At 45.2% G+C, this 21419-nt stretch overlaps 1 protein-coding gene across 1 annotated transcript in view; it reads right to left on the minus strand.

The window, feature by feature from the left end:
• The window catches only part of LOC137523089 (phospholipase A2 inhibitor gamma subunit B-like), an 83199-nt gene that overhangs the window by 34156 nt on the left and 27624 nt on the right, over nt 1-21419 (minus strand). The window contains exon 2 of the mRNA XM_068243298.1: nt 11557-11676. Within this exon, the coding sequence (XP_068099399.1) occupies nt 11557-11676 (120 nt within the window). The remainder of the gene's footprint in view (nt 1-11556; nt 11677-21419) is intronic.

Raw genomic sequence — 21419 nt, forward strand, 5'->3', positions numbered from 1 at the left:
GCAGCGCTGGGTCCCTGGTTCGGATCCCAGCCAGGGCACTATCTGCAAAGAGTTTGTATGTTCTCTCCGTGTCTGCGTGGGTTTCCTCCGGGCACTCCGGTTTCCTCCCACATACCAAAAACACACAGATAAGTTAATTGGCTACCTCTAAAAATTGGCCCTAGACTACAGTACTTACACTACATAATATAGACATATGGCAATGGTTGGGATTAGATTGTGAGCTCCTTTGAGGGACAGTTAGTGACAAGATATATATATATATATATATATATATATATATATATATATACACTGTACAGCGCTGCGTAATATGTCAGCGCTATATAAATACTAAATAATAATATATTATGTAGTGTATGTATCATAGTCTAGGGCCAATTTTTGGGGAAGCCAAATCATTTATCTGTATGTTTTTGGGATGTGGGAGGAAACCAGAGTGCCCGGAGGAAACCCACACAGACACGGGGAGAACATACAAACTCCTTGCAGATGTTGACCTGGCTGGGAATCAAACCAGGGATCCAGCGCTGCAAGGCGAGAGCGCCAACCACTATGCCACCGTGCTGTCAGCTATAGTATGTATATTATTATTATTATTTAGTATTTATATTATTATTATTATTTAGTATTTATATAGCACCAACATCTTCCGCAGTGCTGTACAAAGTATATATTGTCTTGTCACATAACTGTACCTCAGAGGAGCTCACAATCTAATCCCTACCATAGTCCTATGTCTATGTATATATCATGTAGTGTATGTATCGTCTTTTTTGGGGGAAGCCAATTAACTTATCTGTATGTTTTTGGGATGTGGGAGGAAACCGGAGTGCCCGGGGGAAACCCACACAGACACAGGGAGATCATACAAACTCCTTGCAGATGTTGACCTGGCTGGGAATCAAACCAGGGACCCAGCGCTGCAAGGCGAGAGCGCTAACCACTACACCACCTTGCTGTCAGCTATAGTATTTATATTATTGTTATTTAGTATTTGTATTATTATTATTTAGTATTTATATTTCTATTGATATTTAGTATTTATATTATTATTATTATTTTGTATTTATATAGCACCAACATCTTCCGCAGTGCTGTACAGAGTATATATTGTCACAATCTAGTCCCTTACCATAGTCCTATGTCTATGTATGTATCGTGTAGTGAATGTATCATAGTCTAGGGCCAATTTGGGAGAAAGCCAATTAACGTATCCATATGTTTTTGGGATGTGGGAGGAAACTGGAGTGCCCGGAGTAAACCCACACAGACATAGCACCAACATCTTCTGCAGGGCTGTACAGAGTATATTGTCTTGATACTTAAAGAGGAACTGTAGTGAAAATAACATAATGAATACAATTTCTTATTGTTTACAATATTAATTTATAGATTTATTGAGTCAGGGTTTGCCCATTGTAAAGTCTTTCCTCTCCCTGATTTACATTCTGAAATGTATCACTGGTGGTGACATCTTTACTCCTGTCAGGACAGGTGATCTGTTCTGAATGTTCATTACCGAGATTTCTATGCACAGAGGGAGATGCTGCTCGCTTGGCAGTGGGAAAAAGTTGTTATTTCCCATAATGCAATGAGGTTCACAGCCAGGAAACTGTCAGGATCCCTCCCACCCCAGCCGTCACACACTGATTGCTATTACACTAAGAGGCCCCTCCTCCATCCCTCCCACCCCAGCCGTCACACACGGATTGCTATTACACTAAGAGGCCCCTCCCCATCCCTCCCACCCCAGCCGTCACACACTAATTGCTATTACACTAAGAGGCCCCTCCCATCCCTCCCACCCCAGCCGTCACACACGGATTGCTATTACACTAAGAGGCCCCTCCCCATCCCTCCCACCCCAGCCGTCACACACTGATTGCTATTACACTAAGAGGCCCCTCCTCCATCCCTCCCACCCCAGCCGTCACACACTGATTGCTATTACACTAAGAGGCCCCTCCCCATCCCTCCCACCCCAGCCTTCACACACTGATTGATATTAGACTAAGAGGTTCCCCAGGGCCCTCAACACCTTAATCTCCAGTTATCTGGCTTGCAGTCACTGCCATGTATCCTCTTTTCTGATTTCTCTCTGCTTTACACACAATAGGGGAATGATAGCTGAGCGAGTTGTGCGCTCCCTCCTACACTGCGCCCTGAGGCTGGACCCTCTCTCACCTAGGCCTCGGCCCGGTCCTGTGTGTGCCCCTCCAACACTGTGCCCTGAGGCTGGAGCCTCTCTCTCTTCTGCCTCGGCCCCGCCCTGCACCCCCTCCTACACTGTGCCCTGAGGCTGGAGCCTCTCTTGCCTCTGCCTCGCCCCCTCTTAACCTGCGCCCTGAGGCTGGAGCTTCTCTCGCCTCGGCCTCAAAATTTCGTGTTTCCTTAATTACGGACGCGAATTTTGCCGCTACGACACAAATTCGTAATTTCATAATTGCCATACAAAACGTAATTCGCAATTCCGTAAGCAAAATTTCGGTTTTGTAATTTTGCGTTTCATCGCAAATTCGTGTTTAATGCGAAATTTAGTCATTTAATGTTTTCTATAGAAACAAAGTTATTTTAGTTACGAAAATGGACGTAATTTTGTTTCTAATAGTAATTATGCACATTTAGGTAATGTCTAAACTCAGGAAAGTCACTCACTGATTGCAATCACTGATTGCAATTACTGATAATGCAAAGGCCCCTGCACATGCCGTCGCTTTAAATCTATCAGGAAGCTTCCTTTGAAGCCACTTCTAAGACAGGTACTCTTTGCCAAGATGCACTTAGCGGTCATGCTGAGACACTTGGCTGTTGGCCTTGCAATATCTGATGATGCAAAGATACCTGCAAGTGCTGTTGCTTTAAATATATCAGGAGCCTCAGGACTAGAACACAATTTTGAGAAAGGTCGAATTTGCGTGTTAAACATGAAATTCTGATTTGTTTGTGTTACGTAAACGATCGTAATTACGAAATTCCCCATAAACACGAAATTTTGCGTAATTTTGTGAAATGCGTGAAATTTCGATTACGGCCATAATCGTAATTTCCAAATTATAGAAAATTTCGCAAATTTTTGCATAATTGTAATTGGGTCATTACGCTCATCACTAGGATTAAACAACATGAACAAATTAATTCTCACTTTGCAATGTATTTTTTCCCCTCTACCAGAGCCGACTCTAGACTTTTTGCTGCCTGAGGCCAACTTGTGAGGGTGCCCCCCTCCCCCATTTGGAATGATCACTCAGCACCCAACTATTTACCCTGCTTCATTTAATGTTCTCACATGACATGCTGCAGCTCAACACAATATCACACTGGCTGGCTGTGAGTCTGTGACAAATACACTGCTCCCCCTCAGCCACTCCATTCCTCCTCACCCTCAGCCACTCCATTCCTCCTCACCCTCAGCCACTCCGTTCCTCCTCACCCTCAGCCACTCCGTTCCTCCTCACCCTCAGCCACTCCGTTCCTCCTCACCCTCAGCCACTCCGTTCCTCCTCACCCTCAGCCACTCCGTTCCTCCTCACCCTCAGCCACTCCGTTCCTCCTCACCCTCAGCCACTCCGTTCCTCCTCACCCTCAGCCACTCCGTTCCTCCTCACCCTCAGCCACTCCATTCCTCCTCACCCTCAGCCACTCCATTCCTCCTCACCCTCAGCCACTCAATTCCTCCTCACCCTCAGCCACTCCATTCCTCCTCACCCTCAGCCACTCCATTCCTCCTCACCCTCAGCCACTCCATTCCTCCTCACCCTCAGCCACTCCATTCCTCCTCACCCTCAGCCACTCCATTCCTCCACACCCTCAGCCACTCCATTCCTCCACACCCTCAGCCACTCCATTCCTCCTCACCCTCAGCCACTCCATTCCTCCACACCCTCAGCCACTCCATTCCTCCACACCCTCAGCCACTCCATTCCTCCTCAGGAAGGTACACAAAGTACAAACATGCTGCCCCTGTAATCTCTGCGCCTGATGCAAATGTTTCACCTTGCTTCATGAGAGAACCGGCCCTGCCCTCTACTATCTTACGATAAAGTTCCACTTTAAGGCTCAGAACAAAACACTAACATACAGTGGGGTAAGTAGATAGGCCCACATCCCACCTTCTCTCAGTGCCCAGTCACCTCAAGCAATACTACAGGACACAGCAGTTGGGGAGTGGTAGAGCAGGCTGTACACAAGACCCTGCTGAACACTGAATAGGGACTGTCTACAAATTTTGTGTCTGCAAAACATTGTATTATTCCTTATCAGTGTCTGAGCAGATGCAGTCATTAGAACAACTGTGCAAAGAGCAAAACATTTTTTCTCTCCGTGCCCTTAGTTGTCAGTCTCTCAGAACTGGGTTCCCTGTGGCTTCTTGGCCCCTGGCGGCTGCATCCCTTGCAGGGCCTATTGTTACGCCCCTGCTAACATATGACATGCAAAGACTTTGCCCTATGGGTACATAAAACATCTATAACTTTTATTATCAAAACCAAATGGTAAAAATGAGTAGTTCATGTGAATGAACAGACTCACTGGGAAGGTCTAACAAATAAGACTGCCAACACACACCTGCAGGGATCTTAGCTTATCCCCCTCCACTCAAAGTGACATATAAAGTGGGGTGTAGCTATCCCGCAGTTGTAATTGGTATACTTCACAGTATAAAAATGTATGTGGAGCTTGAAGAGTTACCCCGCCTACGTACAAAAAGGGTGCCCGGACAAAAAGGGCGCGGGGTGTAAACTCTAAATAATAATTAATCATTAATAGGGTTTATAAAAATATTGTGCTATATTTCGTTTACAAATAATGTTTAACAAAATTATAAATCATTAAATAATGTTTATGAAATCGGCAATTGTGAAAACGTTAATCTTCCCTGTTTCTAAAGTTAAACTTATAATTACGTTTATTAAAAAAACAATAATATATATGTTTAATTGCTATAATTCTATATTATTGTGAATAACCTTCATTTACGGTTTGTTCTTATAATAAAATCTGAAAATATTCTTTATAACGATGATATAAATATAACTACGTTCGTAATAAGTGTTGTAAAACATTAGTAATTATTACTAAAATTTTACTAAAACTATACCTAAGCCTACTCTTACACAGAACCCTCCCTGTACCTATCCCTAACCCCTAGACCCCCTGGTGGTGCCTAAACCTAAGACCCCCCTGTTGGTGCCTAAACCTAAGACCCCCCTGTTGGTGCCTAAACCTAAGACCCCCCTGTTGGTGCCTAAACCTAAGACCCCCACCTAAGACCCCCCTGTTGGTGCCTAAACCTAAGACCCCCCTGTTGGTGCCTAAACCTAAGACCCCCCTGTTGGTGCCTAAACCTAAGACCCCCCTCTTGGTGCCTAAACCTAAGCCCCCCCTGGGGGTGCCTAAACCTAAGACCCCCATGGTGGTGCCTAAACCTAAGACCCCCCTTTATTATGTGGATAATAATGTTTTACTAATTGTGGATGCAAAAAATATTTTGCAATTTACGTTACATACTGATCGCTTTATTTTGTGAATAATAATGTTTTACAAACAGTAAGGGATAAAACTTTAAATAATGTTTTAATTAGTTAAATAAGATAAATATGTTTAGTATTTTTATAAACGTTATTCGGCACGGGTGCATTTTAGAAACGTAAATCACCACAAGCACACTTATAAATCATTAAAAATCTCCTGGCGCCGTTTGTAAACGTTATTTATGTCCTGCGCCCTTTTTTCCTGCTCGGCGCCCATTAAACGCTATTTATTATGAGAGTGAATGGCGGCGCCCTTTTTGTCCACTAGCGGCTTGCGCCCTTTTTTCCCGCTTCCAGTCACCCCAGCTGATATATCTGTCGCTGTAGCTGTACTCAAGGTCACACAAGATCACCCCATACAAGTATTGCTTAATGGGAGGAATAACATAGTGACACAGAAGGTGCACGGTGCTGTACATGAACTTTGACATGGTCATGTTTCACCATAATGCTTCATCAGAAAGTGCTATACAAATATTGACAAGTGTGTTTGATACTATTTCCCTGGTACCTTTCATTCGGTAGTGTTTGTAACATGTGACATGCAAAGCCCTTCCATAAGACACAGGCTATACCAGGCATGGCAAACTTGGTCCTCCAGCTGTTAAGGAACTACAAATCCCACGATGCATTTGCCTTGATGAGTCATGACTGTGGCTGTCAGACTCCTGCAATGCATTCTGGGATTTGTAGTTTCTTAACAGCTGGAGGGCCACGTTTGCCCATGGCTGGGCTAGAGTCTTATTGTAGAGTTTCATTGTAGAGTCCCCCTTCATAGTCCTTCCTGTCATGGTCTGTCCCATTATGTAGTTCGGCCTGCTTATAGTCCAGTCCATTATAGCCTTATACCGTCCTCTTTGCTGTGTACTGTATAATATAAGGCACCTCCAGTATAATGCTCCCATTTATTTCACCCTCCATTATAGTTCCCCCTGCTGTAATGTACTGTCCTCTATTACACTGCCCTATGTTATAGTTCTCTATTGTATATGCACACAATATTATTGCCAGTTACCATATTTTTCGGCATGTAAGACACACCTTTTCTCCCCCCCAAAAAATGGGGAGAAAAAGTCCCTGCATCTTATATGGCAAATACAGGGAGTCCTCGACATACGAATGCCCGCTGATACAAACTGCCGTGACATCGGGAACTCCCTGCAGTGCCCCTGTGTGTCTCCCGCTCCTCCATGTTCCTCCTGCACCCCCTCCGTGTGTCCTCCTTTGCCTCTGTGTATAATTAGCAGAATCGGCAGCGTGGCTCACCTGATCCAGCAGAACTAGCGGTGATCGCAGACCTCTCCTCTCCTTAAAGGATACCCGAACTGACATGTGACATGATGAGATAGACATGTGTATGTACAGTACCTAGCACACAAATAACTATGCTGTGTTCCTTTTTTTCTTTCTCTGCCTGAAAGAGTTAAATATCAGGTATGTAAGTGGCTGACTCAGTCCTGACTCAGACAGGAAGTGACTACAGTGTGACCCTCACTGATAAGAAATTCCCCTTTTTATCTCTTTCTTGCTCTCAAAAGACATTTTCTGCTAGGAAAGTGTTTTATAGTTGGAATTTCTTATCAGTGAGGTGCACCGCCACTTGAACACTGGGTGAGAATATTTGTCCAGTTTGCCTTTAGCAGCGCCTATATGGATGAGAATACTCGTCCAGATAGGCTTAAAGAGACACTGAAGCAAAAAAAAAAAATATGATATAATGAATTGGTTGTGTACTATGAATAATTACTAGAAGATTAGCAGCAAAGAAAATATTCTCATACTTTTATTTTCAGGTATATAGTGTTTTTTCTAACATTGCACCATTCTATAATATGTGCAGATTACACAACACTCAGCATTCAAAATGATTCTTTCAGAGCAGTCTGTGAAGTAATGACCTCTTCTCTAGCTGAGGAAAAGTAAACAGTCCAGGAACAGTTGAGATAATAAGTCAGATAACAGCCCTCCCCACGACTAACTTAGTCGGAGAGCTTAATGGCTTGTTTGCATAAAGATAACAACTGGGGTTTCTCAACTCTTCCTGTACTGGAAACAATTAGACTGATGTATCTGATCTTAACCACTTTACCCCCGCGCGTACGGATTTCTCCGCCCCTTTTTCCATCCTTTCACCCCCAGGGACGGAGAAATCCGTACTCTGCGCACTCCCGCCGCTGTCCGCGCTCCCGCTCGTAAACACGCCGCCCGCCGCTAGTAAACACGCCGCCGCCCGCTCGCCCAGAGATCAACGAACGGGAAAATCCATTCCCGTTCGTTGATCTCAGCCCCGCAATGATCTGCTGCCGCTCGGCTGAGCAGCGCGATCATTGTGAAAAAATAACAAAGTCCCAGCCTCTTTCTACTTCCTGCAAGCGTCCGGAAGGACGCTTGCAGGTCGCATGAAACAAATTTGTAATGTTGCCATCATGTGGCCAAATAGTAAAACTACACCCTAACCATTTTTTACACACAAATAAACTTGTTTTACACAAAAAATTAACTCCTTACCTCCCACACTCCCCAATTTTTTTTTTTGTAATTAAAAAAAAATAAATTACAATTTAAAAAAAATATACATAAATAGTTAACTTAGGGACTGCACTTTTTAAATATTTATGTCAAGAGGGTATAACACTGTTACTTTATAAACTATGGGCTTGTAATTAGGGATGGACGCAAAACTGAAAAAAATGCACCTTTATTTCCAACTAAAATATTGGCGGCAAACACTGTGATAGGGACATAATTTAAACGGTTTTATAACCGGGATAAATAGGCATATACATTTAATGGGTTTTAATTACAGTAGCATGCATTATTTAAAAACTATAAAGGCCGAAAACTGAAAAATAATAAATTTTTTCCCACATTTTTTCCTATTTTCCCATTAAAACACATTTAGAATAAAATAATTCTTGGCATAATGTCCCACCTAAAGAAAGCCTAATTGGTGGCGAAAAAAACAAGATATAGTTCATTTCATTGCGATAAGTAATGATAAAGTTATAGACCAATGAATGGAAGGAGCGCTGAAAGGTGAAAATTGCTCTGGTGGTCAGGGGGTAAAACCCCTCAGTTGGGAAGTGGTTAATGTTTTATTTCTTAGCTGTGCTACACATACAAATCATAATATCATCATTTTTTTTTTCGCTTCAGTGTCTCTTTAAGGGGTTAGTATTTATAGTATATGTTTCCCCTGGTTTTTGCCCTCGAAACCTAGGTGAATCTTATATTCTGAAGCATCAATTATGCCGAAAAATATGGTATACCGTCCTCCATGCTAGTGCCCTCCATTACTGAGTCCTATGATAGTGCTCTCCCTGTTATAGTGTCCTCTATTACAGTGTCCTCTGGTATGGTTCTCTTCATTATATTACCAACATTATATTGCAAGACATTGAGATGCCCCTGCAAACCACTGAATTCAGATATTCCAAACCACTTCCATAGCCAGAGGTGTATTATTGTTAGGAATCAGAATGTATCCGGCCTGCAGAGGCGCTCACATGCTGTCCGTTCCCGCTGTCCTCTGTTACACGGAGAGCAGGCAGCAGTATTGCTGTCCCCTAGTGACAGCTCTAGGTATTGCAGTAAGAATCCCGGTTCTCACTAGGCTAATTATGATCCCGGTGAGCTTGTTGGCATGCAGCCAATTTCCCTTGGTGAGTTTATTCCTAAAGATTAATTCCCCATCAGTCAGTGTTGACAGTAAAGCTGAGTGGAGGGGAGATTGTGGTGGAGAGGTTTGTTTTTCGGTTGTTGGGTTTGGCCCTTCAGTTGCAGTGAAAAAAACTCTGCATGCTTCAGAATACTAAGACATTTTGGCCAATTTCATGCTCCCAGCTTTCCGGGAACCATTTGGGGATTTTCTGTTGCAAAAAGCAAAGTCCGTAAAGACATAGTGTAATGATCTGCACACCAAACAAAAGAGACGGCACACCACTGGCTGCAATAAACTTTGCTGTATTGGAACAAGTGTACACTACATGTTACGGATATTATATCCTTCCTCAGGTGTAGATTGAGGTCCAATGGACCCTTTAACAGTGTTCTCTAGGCATCCAGCGTGTTTGGTCAGTGTAATGATCTGCTCTGCTGTCTGCACATGCAGACAGCTTTTTGACCATTTTTTAGGTCTGAGTGCTGCAGGTCCCTGGAAAAGAGACCTGTCTTCACTCTGCAAGTTGCAGAGTTGCTGTTCTGGTGAGGAATTTGCATCCACTTGTCATGCAAATTGCTTAGCTGCTTCCTTTGATGGCTCGCAGTATAAATACCATTTCCTCCCAGAATTCCCTGCTGGTCATGAAGGTTTGTTCCTGCTACTTACCTGGAGTCTCAGCCCTTTGCTTATTGTTTGCTAATATTGCTATCTTAGAGTAGTTCCTTGGGAGTGCACTAGCATTCCTTCTAGCTTAGTGAGGTCCTATTATCTGTATGCCTTGTTCTGTCTTTCTATCGCGATTGTTTGTCTGTTTGGATCGCATTCACCCTAGCGTTAGAGGCGGTGGATCTTTCTGTATTCTTTTGTTAGTCAGGGTTTGCGCGTTTTGTCTCTGTTGTGCTTTTCGTGCGGAGACCGCGCCATTAAGGTGTTTTGTCGCTGTTGCGCTTCTCGTGCGGCGACTGCGTTTAGCGAGTGCATTTGTTATTTTTCTTGGCGTTCTGATTGTTGGTTTGCTGTGTCTTTCTTACTACACCTATGCTCTGTCTTTACTCAGTCTTGTGTCGCTATTAGCAATCGCCATTCCTGCGATTGTTTTCCCACTTGGTCTTCGCTGGTGTGTGTTCACCGTCCCCGGGTGGCGACTAGATTGGTGGACATACATACATTCTGTCTCTGTGTTCACTCTCTCTCACTAGGGGCTATCTTGCCCTGTATTGCTTCCCCTCGTACAATTCCTATCTGGCATCTGTGGCAGTGCAGAGGGTTTAATCCTCTGCACTCCACAGCTCCATCTGCCGGTGGGAATTCCCCTCTACAGGTGCATTTGCACCAAAGCTGGGTTCTGTTATTCAGACGCTTGTGGAGGATTTCCGCAGTGTCAGCGCACATCTTGTGCGCTGACCACGATGATGATTCCGCAATCGTTACACATAGACATGTGAATTTGGTGTGGAGGAACTTTAATGGCTTCAACAGGTAAACTGGAAGGAGGAAGTAACGGAGTCCTGTGAAATGGAACGTGACTGGCAAGCCAATGAACTCCTCCTGACCCTGTCCACTTGTTCGGTGCTGAACAGGGGCAGTCCTGAGTATTTGGGTGTTTCGAATTGGCTCTGCCAAAATGGAACACAACACTAATTATAAGCTCTCCAGTGATAGTGCTGTCAGTTAGTGATGAGCACATATTTCACATAATCATAATTTAACCTCATAATTCACAAATGCGAAATTTTGGGTAAAATTGTAATTAATTTAATTTGTAAATGTAACCGGGGATCGTAATTTCACAATTTTGCGCCATTTTCATGTAATTCGTGCAGACTTTAGTGGTTAATGCTGTCATTGCCAAAATTGCTATGTATGTTAAGGGGAATAGTGGGAACAAGGCAAAGATAATAATTTTGTAAAAAATGCAAAAGAAAAATGTTTTTTAAACCAAAATGTTTCTGAGTTTAAAAAACATTTTTCCTTTGCATTTTTACAATCGATCTTCTCAAAAAATACAAGGTCTTTTAAAAAAAAAAAAAATCTGCCTTATTTACACCCTTCTTAACAATTTTGGTGAAGATAGCATGTATGTGGGCTTTGCTACTAACCTCTAAAGTCGACACTAAATTACGCAAAAAATACACAATATTACAAATGGATTACATGAAAAGTGTCCAAATCGAAATTACATATGGCCGTAATTGTGAAAACGTATGCTAAATTTTGCATAATCGCAATTAGCAGATTAAGATCATAGCTACTGTGCATTCATTGTAGTGCATTCATTGATCTCCGGTACAGAACTGTTCTCTGTCCAGCCATCGCTATTTACTGTAAGGTCAGAAGTAGGAAGAGAGGAGCTTAATCACTTACCTATTGTGGTCTTCTCAAAGTAAGAAATACAGGCATCTTCCTTAGAGTTGCACTTACTTAGCGTTGGCTTACAGTTCTTGTGGGTGGTGTTCGCACATTGCGCACACTCCAAGGGTTCTTCTGTAAAAAAGAACAAATTACTTTTTATAAAAAATTTAACACAAACAAACAAAAAAACCTGTGAAATTTATAGCAAACTTTATTGTGAAACCTTTAACAAGTGACATTTTATGTTGTTGCTAAAAATATCAATTACCATATATACTCGCATATAAGCCGACCCACGTATAAGCCGAGGTACCCACTTTATCCTCAGTAACCAAGAAAAAGTGATTGACTCGCGTATAAGCCCCCTCCCCAGTATAGCTTTTTCCACAGTAGCCATATGTGCCCCCAGTACAAGTCAGCCCCCTCCCCATAGACAGATGGGCCCCAAGGATGGTATAGCTGTGTCTCAAGATGTCACTAGATGGTGTCATAGATAGACAGTGATTGCTACACAGTAAGAACACTCGGATCATTGCACCCCTGACACGTTGCTTGCACGCTCCGCTCCACAAGCCAGGGCACACAGGTAGTCCTGAGCAGTGCACTCTGCACACCATGTTGCAGGGGATAAGAGGCACGGACACAGCTGGAAAGAGCAGGTTCACTAGTGCACAATCCTTATGGTCCTCTGCCAGTAACAAAACCTGCTCCACCATCCATTCTTCTCCACTGACTCACATATAAGCTATATAAGCTAAGGCGGTAACTTTTCAGCACATTTTTGTACTGAAAAATTAGGCTTATACGCAAGTATATACAGTACTCAAAGAAAGATATTTTGAAGACATCTATTAGTTTCCAAAACTGAAAAAGCTGTATTTGCAACATTGGCAACAGTAGTGCATGGAGTGCAGACTTCCCACAGATCACCATCTTCCTGAATCAGGAGTTAGCTCACAGAACGGAAAGTCTTGTTACTAGGGATGGTTGAAAATGCTGATTTTGGATTCTGCGGAAATTCCAAATTCCGCAATTGTCGATTCTCGTTACCACAGTACAACAATGGTAATGTGATTTCCAATTTTCAGAATTTTCACGGTAAAACGGAAATATTATAGTATTGGACCAATCAGAGAATGCAATTGATTTTCCGTTTTCTGTTTTACCGCGAACATTCATAAAATCGAAAAACACTTGGTAGTATTGAACCAATCAGAGAATGTGGTAATTTACCGTAAAAATTGAACATTTCAATTTTTCGTTTTACCTAGAAAATTCAGAAAATCGGAAATACTGGGTAGTATTGGACCAGTCAGATAATGCGGTAATTTACCACAAAAATGTGAAAAACTCAAAAATTTCTCCTGATTGGTTGAATGCTTCCAAGGGCTGTAATTGGTCTAACATTACTGAGTTATGGTTAATCAGATCTCTGTGGAAATCCAATTTCCAATTCCATTTTTTGGTAGGAAAGCAGATTTTCGATCAGAAAATTTGAAATTTCTGTTCCGGCGGAAATTTCCAGCCCATCCCGACTTATTACGTATTTTGTACACTGGCACAAAGCCAGGTAGGTAAGGTGATATAATTTAAGAGAGAAGCTAGTGCACAGGTGTCAAATAGAGTTGGGCCGAACCTCCGATTTTAGGTTCGCGAACCGGGTTTGCAAAATTCCGCGGAACGTTCGGTTCGCGGAAAAGTTCGCGAACCGCAATAGACTTCAATGGGGAGGCGAACTTTGGAAAAAAAAAATTCTGCTGGCCACAAAAGTGATGGAAAAGATGTTTCAAGGCGTCTAACACCTGGAGGGGGGCATGGCGGAGTGGGATACACGCCAAAAGTCCCCGGGAAAAATCTGGATTTGACGCAAAGCAGCGTTTTAAGGGCAGAAATCACATTGAATGCTAAATGACAGGCCTAAAGTGCTTTCAAACATCTTGCATGTGTATACATCAATCAGGTAGTGTAATTAAGGTACTGCTTCACACTGACACACCAAACTCACCGTGTAACGCACCGCAAACAGCTGTTTGTGTAGTGACGGCCGTGCTGGACTGGTGCGCACCATGGCGAGAGTGCAGTGGCGGGTTTACAGAACAGGTATGCAGTGGCAGGTTCACTGAACACAACAGGTATGCAGTGGCAGGTTCACTGAACAGGTATACAGTGGCGGGTCCACTGAACAGAACAGGTATGCAGTGGTGGGTTCACAGAACAGGTATGCAGTGGCGGGTTCACAGAACAGGTATGCAGTGGCAGGTTCACTGAACACAACAGGTATGCAGTGGCGGGTTCACTGAACAGGTATACAGTGACGGGTCCACTGAACAGAACAGGTATGCAGTGGCGGGTTCACTGAACACAACAGGTATGCAGTGGTGGGTTCACTGAACAGGTATGCAGTGGTGGGTTCACAGAACAGGTATGCAGTGGTGGGTTCACAGAACAGGTATGCAGTGGCAGCCTGGCAGGTTCACTGAACAGGTATTCAGTGGTGGGTTCACTGAACAGGTATGCAGTGGTGGGTTCAATGAACAGGTATGCAGTGGCAGGTTCACTGAACACAACAGGTATGCAGTGGCGGGTTCACTGAACAGGTATACAGTGGCGGGTCCACTGAACAGAACAGGTATGCAGTGGCGGGTTCACTGAACACAACAGGTATGCAGTGGTGGGTTCACTGAACAGGTATGCAGTGGTGGGTTCACTGAACAGGTATGCAGTGGTGGGTTCACAGAACAGGTATGCAGTGGTGGGTTCACAGAACAGGTATGCAGTGGCAGCCTGGCAGGTTCACTGAACAGGTATGCAGTGGTGGGTTCACTGAACAGGTATGCAGTGGTTGGTTCAATGAACAGGTATGCAGTGGTGGGTTCACAGTACAGGTATGCAGTGGTGGGTTCACAGAACAGGTATGCAGTGGCGGGTTCACTGAACACAACAGGTATGCAGTGGTGGGTTCACTGAACAGGTATGCAGTGGTGGGTTCACAGAACAGGTATGCTGTGGTGGGTTCACAGAACAGGTATGCAGTGGCAGGTTCACTGAACACAACAGGTATGCAGTGGCGGGTTCACTGAACAGGTATATAGTGGCGGGTCCACTGAACAGAACAGGTATGCAGTGGCGGGTTCACTGAACACAACAGGTATGCAGTGGTGGGTTCACTGAACAGGTATGCAGTGGTGGGTTCACTGAACAGGTATGCAGTGGTGGGTTCACAGAACAGGTATGCAGTGGTGGGTTCACAGAACAGGTATGCAGTGGCAGCCTGGCAGGTTCACTGAACAGGTATGCAGTGGTGGGTTCACTGAACAGGTATGCAGTGGTTGGTTCAATGAACAGGTATGCAGTGGTGGGTTCACAGTACAGGTATGCAGTGGTGGGTTCACAGAACAGGTATGCAGCCAGGAACAAGCTAAGCCTAACTAATCTCTCCCTATGAGAAACAGTCTGCAGCAGCTCGCCCTACTCTCACTAATGCAGGCACACGAGTGACCGTAATGGCCGCCGCTGCCTGCCTTATATAAGGGGGGTGGGGCTCCTAATTGGCTACACTGGGCCTGCTGACTGTGATGTAGAGGGTCAAAGTTGACCCTCCATGGTGCATTATGGGGCAAACCGAACTTTCGCAAACGTTCGCCTGCGGGACGCGAACGCGAACCACGGAAGTTCGCATTGGAACCGTTCGCAGGCGAACCATTCGGCCCAACTCTAGTGTCAAACTCCAGTTCTCGAGAGCTATCCATGCCGGGGTTTAGGATGGGCCAAGCATAAACTTAATGAACCGCACCTTTCCAGATTCAGTCCCATCAATTAATTTGAGTTGTGCCAGAAGTGTGGCCCTTGAGGACTGGAGGTCACCATTCTTCTCCAACATTCCTCTCCTAGTTGTTCAGTTCTTTAAAGTCAATGGAAATCGGGAATGGTAAGAAAACCCAGATACTTATCTAAGGAGAGGGAGAGATCTGGGTCCCATAGCGCCTTCCCGCTCCTCTCTCGGTTCCCGTTCCAGCGCTGCTTCCCCCGTAGCAGTATTATACCAATTCGGAGAAATACTACTCTAATCTCCCGCCGAAGGAGGCTTTGGAAGTCTTCGGGAGCCCGAGTGCTCCAAAAGATGGGCCGCTCCAGACTGTGCACGTGCAGGCGCCCTCTCTCGCTCTCTCCTGCGTGCGTAGTATGGAGCTGCCTGTCTTCAGGAGGACTTGGCTCCCGAAGATGTCCGAAGTCCCCCGGGGCAGAGGATTCAAATGCAGGAGCTGCTGCCTTAACAAGGGAACTGGAAGAGGGAAGGCTCTCATATCGCTCCTTAGAGATGGCTTGACCCTCCGATTTTCAGTTCACGAATCGCAAACGCAAACTTCCGCAAAAGTTTGCGAACTTCGTGACCCACAACAGACGTTAATGGGCAGGCACACCGGGTGTGCCCAAAACTTCGTGACCCGCAATAGACGTTAATGGGCAGGCACACCGGGTGTGCCCAAAACTTCGTGACCCGCAATAGACGTTAATGGGCAGGCACACCGGGTGCGCCCAAAACTTAAGGCACACCGGTGCAACATTTTAGGCTCACTTGGTGCAATGGTTTAGTCACACCCGGTGCAACGTTTTGTACGCACCGCGCATCGCTAAACTTTGTGTGCGATCAATAAAAGCTTTGGGCATTCTAACTGAGTTAGCACCCTTTTGTGAATCAACTCCATTGGCTTCTTCCGCTCAAAGATTTAATTAACGGACACCAGGCTGCTGTGGGCAGAAGAGCAGGAACCGCTGGTATAATACAGTGTGCAGTCACACAGATGCAGTGAAAGGTATGGGAATCAGGGTTCGATTCCGGTCTGGAGTGGGAGCCTGAGAAACGGCTACCACCACCACATATCCAAGGAAGGCAGCAGGCACGGCACGCAAGTCCTGACTCAGGGAGGTAGTGACAAAAAATAACAATACAGGAGGACTCTTTCGAGGCCCTGCTGTATAATGATGAGACAAATTGTGATGATTTGCTCAGCTGCCTGTGCAGGCAGCCAGCCTTTTGACCATTGTGTAGGTTTGCATGCTGCAGGACTCTGGAAAGAAGAGCTTCTGTCAGTTTTGCAGCTTGTGCTTGCAGAGGAATTTGCATACGTTGTCATGCAAATTGCCTGGCCACATTCATTGGAGGCGTGTACTATAAGTACTATGTCTTTCCCACAATGCTTCGCTGTTCATAAGGATTTTGTCCTGTGTAACACTCCTGCCGGGAGTGTCAGCCATGCTCTTTGTTTGAAGATCAGCTTAGAGTAATTCCTGAATCTGCGCTAGGCAGGTTTTCCCTAGTGCAGTTAGGATTGTTTATCTGTTTGTTTGTTCTTTTGCCATTGTCCTGTCCCAACGGTGGTCGACAGGAAATGGTTCTGATCTTTGTTCTTTGAGTATAGCTGGTGCAGCGGTTGCTACCAGCTATCTCTTCTGTTCTGTCTCCTGGGATCGCGCTTGCCACTTTTCGCTAGCGCTGGGGATCCTTCTGTTCTGTCTCCTGGGATCGCGCTAGCCACTTTTCGCTAGCGCTGGGGATCCTTCTGTTCTGTCTCCTGGGATCGCGCTAGCCACTTTTCGCTAGCGCTGGGGATCCTTCTGTTCTGTGTCCTGGGATCGCGCTAGCCACTTTTCGCTAGCGCTGGGGATCCTTCTGTTCTGTCTCCTGGGATCGCGCTAGCCACTTTTCGCTAGCGCTGGGGATCCTATCTCTCGCTTGTCCCTGTTTTCGTGTGTCTGTCTTGTCTGCTACGCTTGCTGGAGGCTCGGTGAGGTAACCGTTAAGCAAGCGTACGCGTCCTCTGTTTCATGTTTGTCTGTCAATGGTTAGTTAGGCGTGCTTGTCTCTATTGTGCTTATCACGTGGAGACCGCGCATAACCACGTGCACTGTTGCGAATGAGTGCGGTGTCCGCGGTTAGCTAGCGTTTGTTATTTTCCTTGTTATTCTCATTGTATTATTTGCTGTGCCTTTGCTAACCTCGTATTCTGTTCTGATCTGCCTTGTGTCACGTCTGGCGATCGCACCTCTCGCGATCGCGTTCCTATTTCATATCTGCTGTTTTGTGTGCGCGGTCGCAGGGTGGCGACTAGATTGGCGCACACACATACAATCTGTCCCTTTGCTCGTTCTCATTCGCAATTGCCTCTCTTGCGATTGCGTTCTGCGTTTCGTACAAATTCCTGTCTGGCATTTGTGGAGGTGCAGAGGATTGGTTCCTCTGCACTCCCCAGCGCCATCTGCCGACAGGAATTTTCCCTCTACGGGTGCGTAGCACCTTTTGCTGGGTGCCTGCAAATATACGCTTGTGGAGGATTTCCGCCGTATCAGCGCACGCGTTGTGCGCTGATCACGGAGAAAGTTCCACAATCGTTACAGTATGAACAGCCCAACCCAAAACCCCAGTGTAGACGGAAATTCCGATTTGTACGATTTTGTCGAGTTTGGGTCCTGTGTCTTTAAGAGCTTTAAAAGGCTTAATTCAGAGACCAAGGCAGAATTTCTTTCTGAATGTGTGAGGTTTTGCCTGAATCCCACCTTTCAGATTTCTGATCCGTCCACGTCGGCTCTTCTGTTTGCCTATGTGCTCTTAAAAGACGATTTGTTCACCTGGGCGTATAATCTGTTAAAAATCAATTCTTGGAATGGTAATCTGTATCAGTTGCTTGCAGTGATATTCTCTCACTGGTTTAAACTGCCTGGCTTACCACCTGCTCTGATTGAGTGTGTAGCTGCTGATAAGTCAGCTGATCTTTCCCTTCCATGCAAAACTTTTCAGTATGACAATCAGTTCAATGTGTCTGTTGCCACTTCAGGTTTTAAACAGCAGACATGCAAAGTGGCTAAAAAGAGAAAAACTAAAAAACGCAAGCATCGGAATAAAACACTCCCCATTGATGTTTGTAATGATGTTGTTCCGTCTCCGGCTTTTTTGCCCCAATCCAAAGCTCATGTGGATCCTGCTATAGGTAGGATCGCACACTATATTAAAGCAGTTAAGAAATCTGTTCTTGTTCCTGAACTCCACCCCTATGGAGATTATTTGGATACTGGCCTGTTTGAACCCCCATTTGCTTCCTGGGATATTGGGGCCTTGCTGGAAGAATTCAGTTTTGATTGGAAAGCCTTTTGCGATTTTTACATCGCAAAAAGCGAAGATGTCTCGAATGCTTGTCTCGATTCTATGTACCTTCTGTTGATTCAGATGAATGTGACAAGGATGATGTGGATTTGGTGATCTATGTATGGCAAACGATTTTGGATGAGTTGCACACACGCCAACCAATTGATTCCAATAAAGAGACATCGTTGTCGGATGATTGTTCCTGCCTTTCTGGGGTAAAGCATGTGAGTCTTGACTTTGTGCAATCTGAAATGAATGAGTGTGCCGCTGTGGTTGATTCCTGTGCGAATCCTGAAGGATTCGCTCCTGACAGTGTGCAGTTTGAATCTGTGCGATCTGATGCCTGTTTCTCGGATGTTCCTGCAGATTGTGATCGGCATGAGTCTGCCGGTTTCCTCAAGGATGTGTGGGATCCTTTGTCATTTAGAAACAGATCTTTGAGATCTTCCGTCTGTGACCCTGCTATGGGGAAAATTTCTCGACTATGCAGCGTCAAAAGTAAAATTATTATGCCTAATAAAGTTTATCCTGTTGATGTCGCCATTTCTTCTGCAAATGAGTCTCTGTCTCACCCTGTTCTCACCTGTGAGGGCCCGTTGCCTGGGGACAGTTGCTCCAGCGTTTCGGTCCTGGATGCCTTACAGTCTGCTCCGCAGATCGCGGAGGTTTGCGCTATAGAAGCGTCAGTTTCACAACCTAAAGTGATTTTTGATTCGCAAGTTTTGCGTCCTGGCTCCTCGGATTTGACATTGTTAGCTGAATCTAAGAGTGAGACAGCGCTTCGGTTTTGCGAATCTGATGCTGAACCTTCTTTGCCTTATTCAGAGACGCTTTCTCTGAACCTGCCCTGTACCATGAATAACAAGATGATGTCCAATCACACTGACATTTGTGAGTCCCTTTCTTGCTCTGAGGGAAGTGCTGATTCTGCACCCTGTACTCTGGATGAGTCAATGTGGCCTTGCTTAGAATCCCATGCAGTGTCCCTAGAGGCTCGTCTAGGTATTGCCACTATACTCACCTGTTTTTCTGCAGTTTTGGAGTTACAAGCTAGTTTGACTGCTACGCAGAATTCTGGGTGCAACGAGAATAAAGTTAGGGAGTCAGCGTGTGTTCCAGTAAATATACCTGTACATTCCCCTCATGATGATGAGATCCAGTCTCAGGTTATGGTGGAACCATTCCTGGGACATCTGCCCTGTCCACAAAATAAAGTTCCAGTTTTGCCCTGTAACATGGATAGTACAGAATCCTTCTTAGAAAACTTGAAAAATGATGTTCCTGAGGTCTTGTTTGATGTTCTGGAGGTCTCCGAGTTCCTCCCAAAGGGTGCAGAACTTGTAGGAGACGTCTCCTGCCCCCCAAGTCCTTCTGAGGTGTTACCCTCTTCCGTAGGCATTGCTGCCTTGCTGGCTACCTTTTCAGCTCTGGTGGAGCTTCAGTCATGTGTAGTCAATGATGATATTGCAGTCACAAAAATTTCCGAATTTGAATCCAAGTCTTCTTTTGAAAGTCCAGTGCTTGAGACCATTGCTCGTGATGATTCTCTGCCCAGTCCTGGTTTTGGTTTCCTCGTGTCGGACTCTGAGGTTGGCAGTTCCCCAGCATGTCCTGAGGTTTCTCCTGTGCTGGTGTACCCCAATGTGCTCTGTGACCCAGAAAGCCAAAGTGTGCCTCGGTTACCAGCATACTCAGATGCTTCCTCGGTGGAGACATGTTCTGATTTAGCCTGCCTGCTTGCATGCCCAGAAGTGGTCCCTGAAAGTCTTGATCTTGATGGGGGTCCTCGTTATTCTGAATCCGGAATTGTCATTGGTTCCATGGGGGTTCTTGGTAATTCTCCATGTGAGCCTGGTGATTGTTCTGCCCTCTTGGGATCTCTGTGGAGCTTCAAAAGGTTCTGGGAGATTCCGGGAGAAATTTTGCTTGGTCCCCTGGATAAGATCAACGGTGGCTTTTGTGTTGTAAGGGACACTTCGAACAGGTATTGTGGCAGGTTTGGTATTTTCGGACGCTCCTTGGAAGGTGGTGGGTATTGTCTGGAGGGTGTCGATGGCTTCTTCTCTGGCGTTCACAGTCCTGATGGGTGTTATACTGAGACTGGTAGTACTGATGGGCATGTTTCGGTGGCTTCTGTTTCCGATGAGGTCGGTTTCGGGTGGACTGACTCTGGAATTGGACCTTGTCGGGCTGCCCCGACCTTCATGAGTCTTCAGTTTGAGTCTGTTGCTAATAGCAGTTTTGAGGGTCGTCTGGAATTCGACCCTGGAGGGGGGGGGGTACTGTGATGATTTGCTCAGCTGCCTGTGCAGGCAGGTAGCCTTTTGACCATTGTGTAGGTTTGCATGCTGCAGGACTCTGGAAAGAAGAGCTTCTGTCAGTTTTGCAGCTTGTGCTTGCTGAGGAATTTGCATACGTTGTCATGCAAATTGCCTGGCCACATTCATTGGAGGCCTGTACTATAAGTACTATGTCTTTCCCACAATGTGGTAACAAGAGAAAAATAGAGAACCGGGCACCAGCCAGCCAGGAAATTGTATTTAACCATGTGTTTTGCCAATTTGTGTGCTATTGTTGCCTCTGAAGAAGCAGTTCTATCAGTGAAACGGCTGTCAGGCTTTTGCAATAATCTGTCAGGAACCTTGGGGATGTAATAAAGGTGTTGTGTGCAGCAATTCCTGCTGGCTGGTGCCCGGTTCTCTATTTTTCTCTTGTTACCACATTATATGCTGAG

Source organism: Hyperolius riggenbachi, chromosome 6 (assembly GCF_040937935.1).
Source record: "Hyperolius riggenbachi isolate aHypRig1 chromosome 6, aHypRig1.pri, whole genome shotgun sequence".
Lineage (NCBI taxonomy): Eukaryota > Metazoa > Chordata > Amphibia > Anura > Hyperoliidae > Hyperolius > Hyperolius riggenbachi.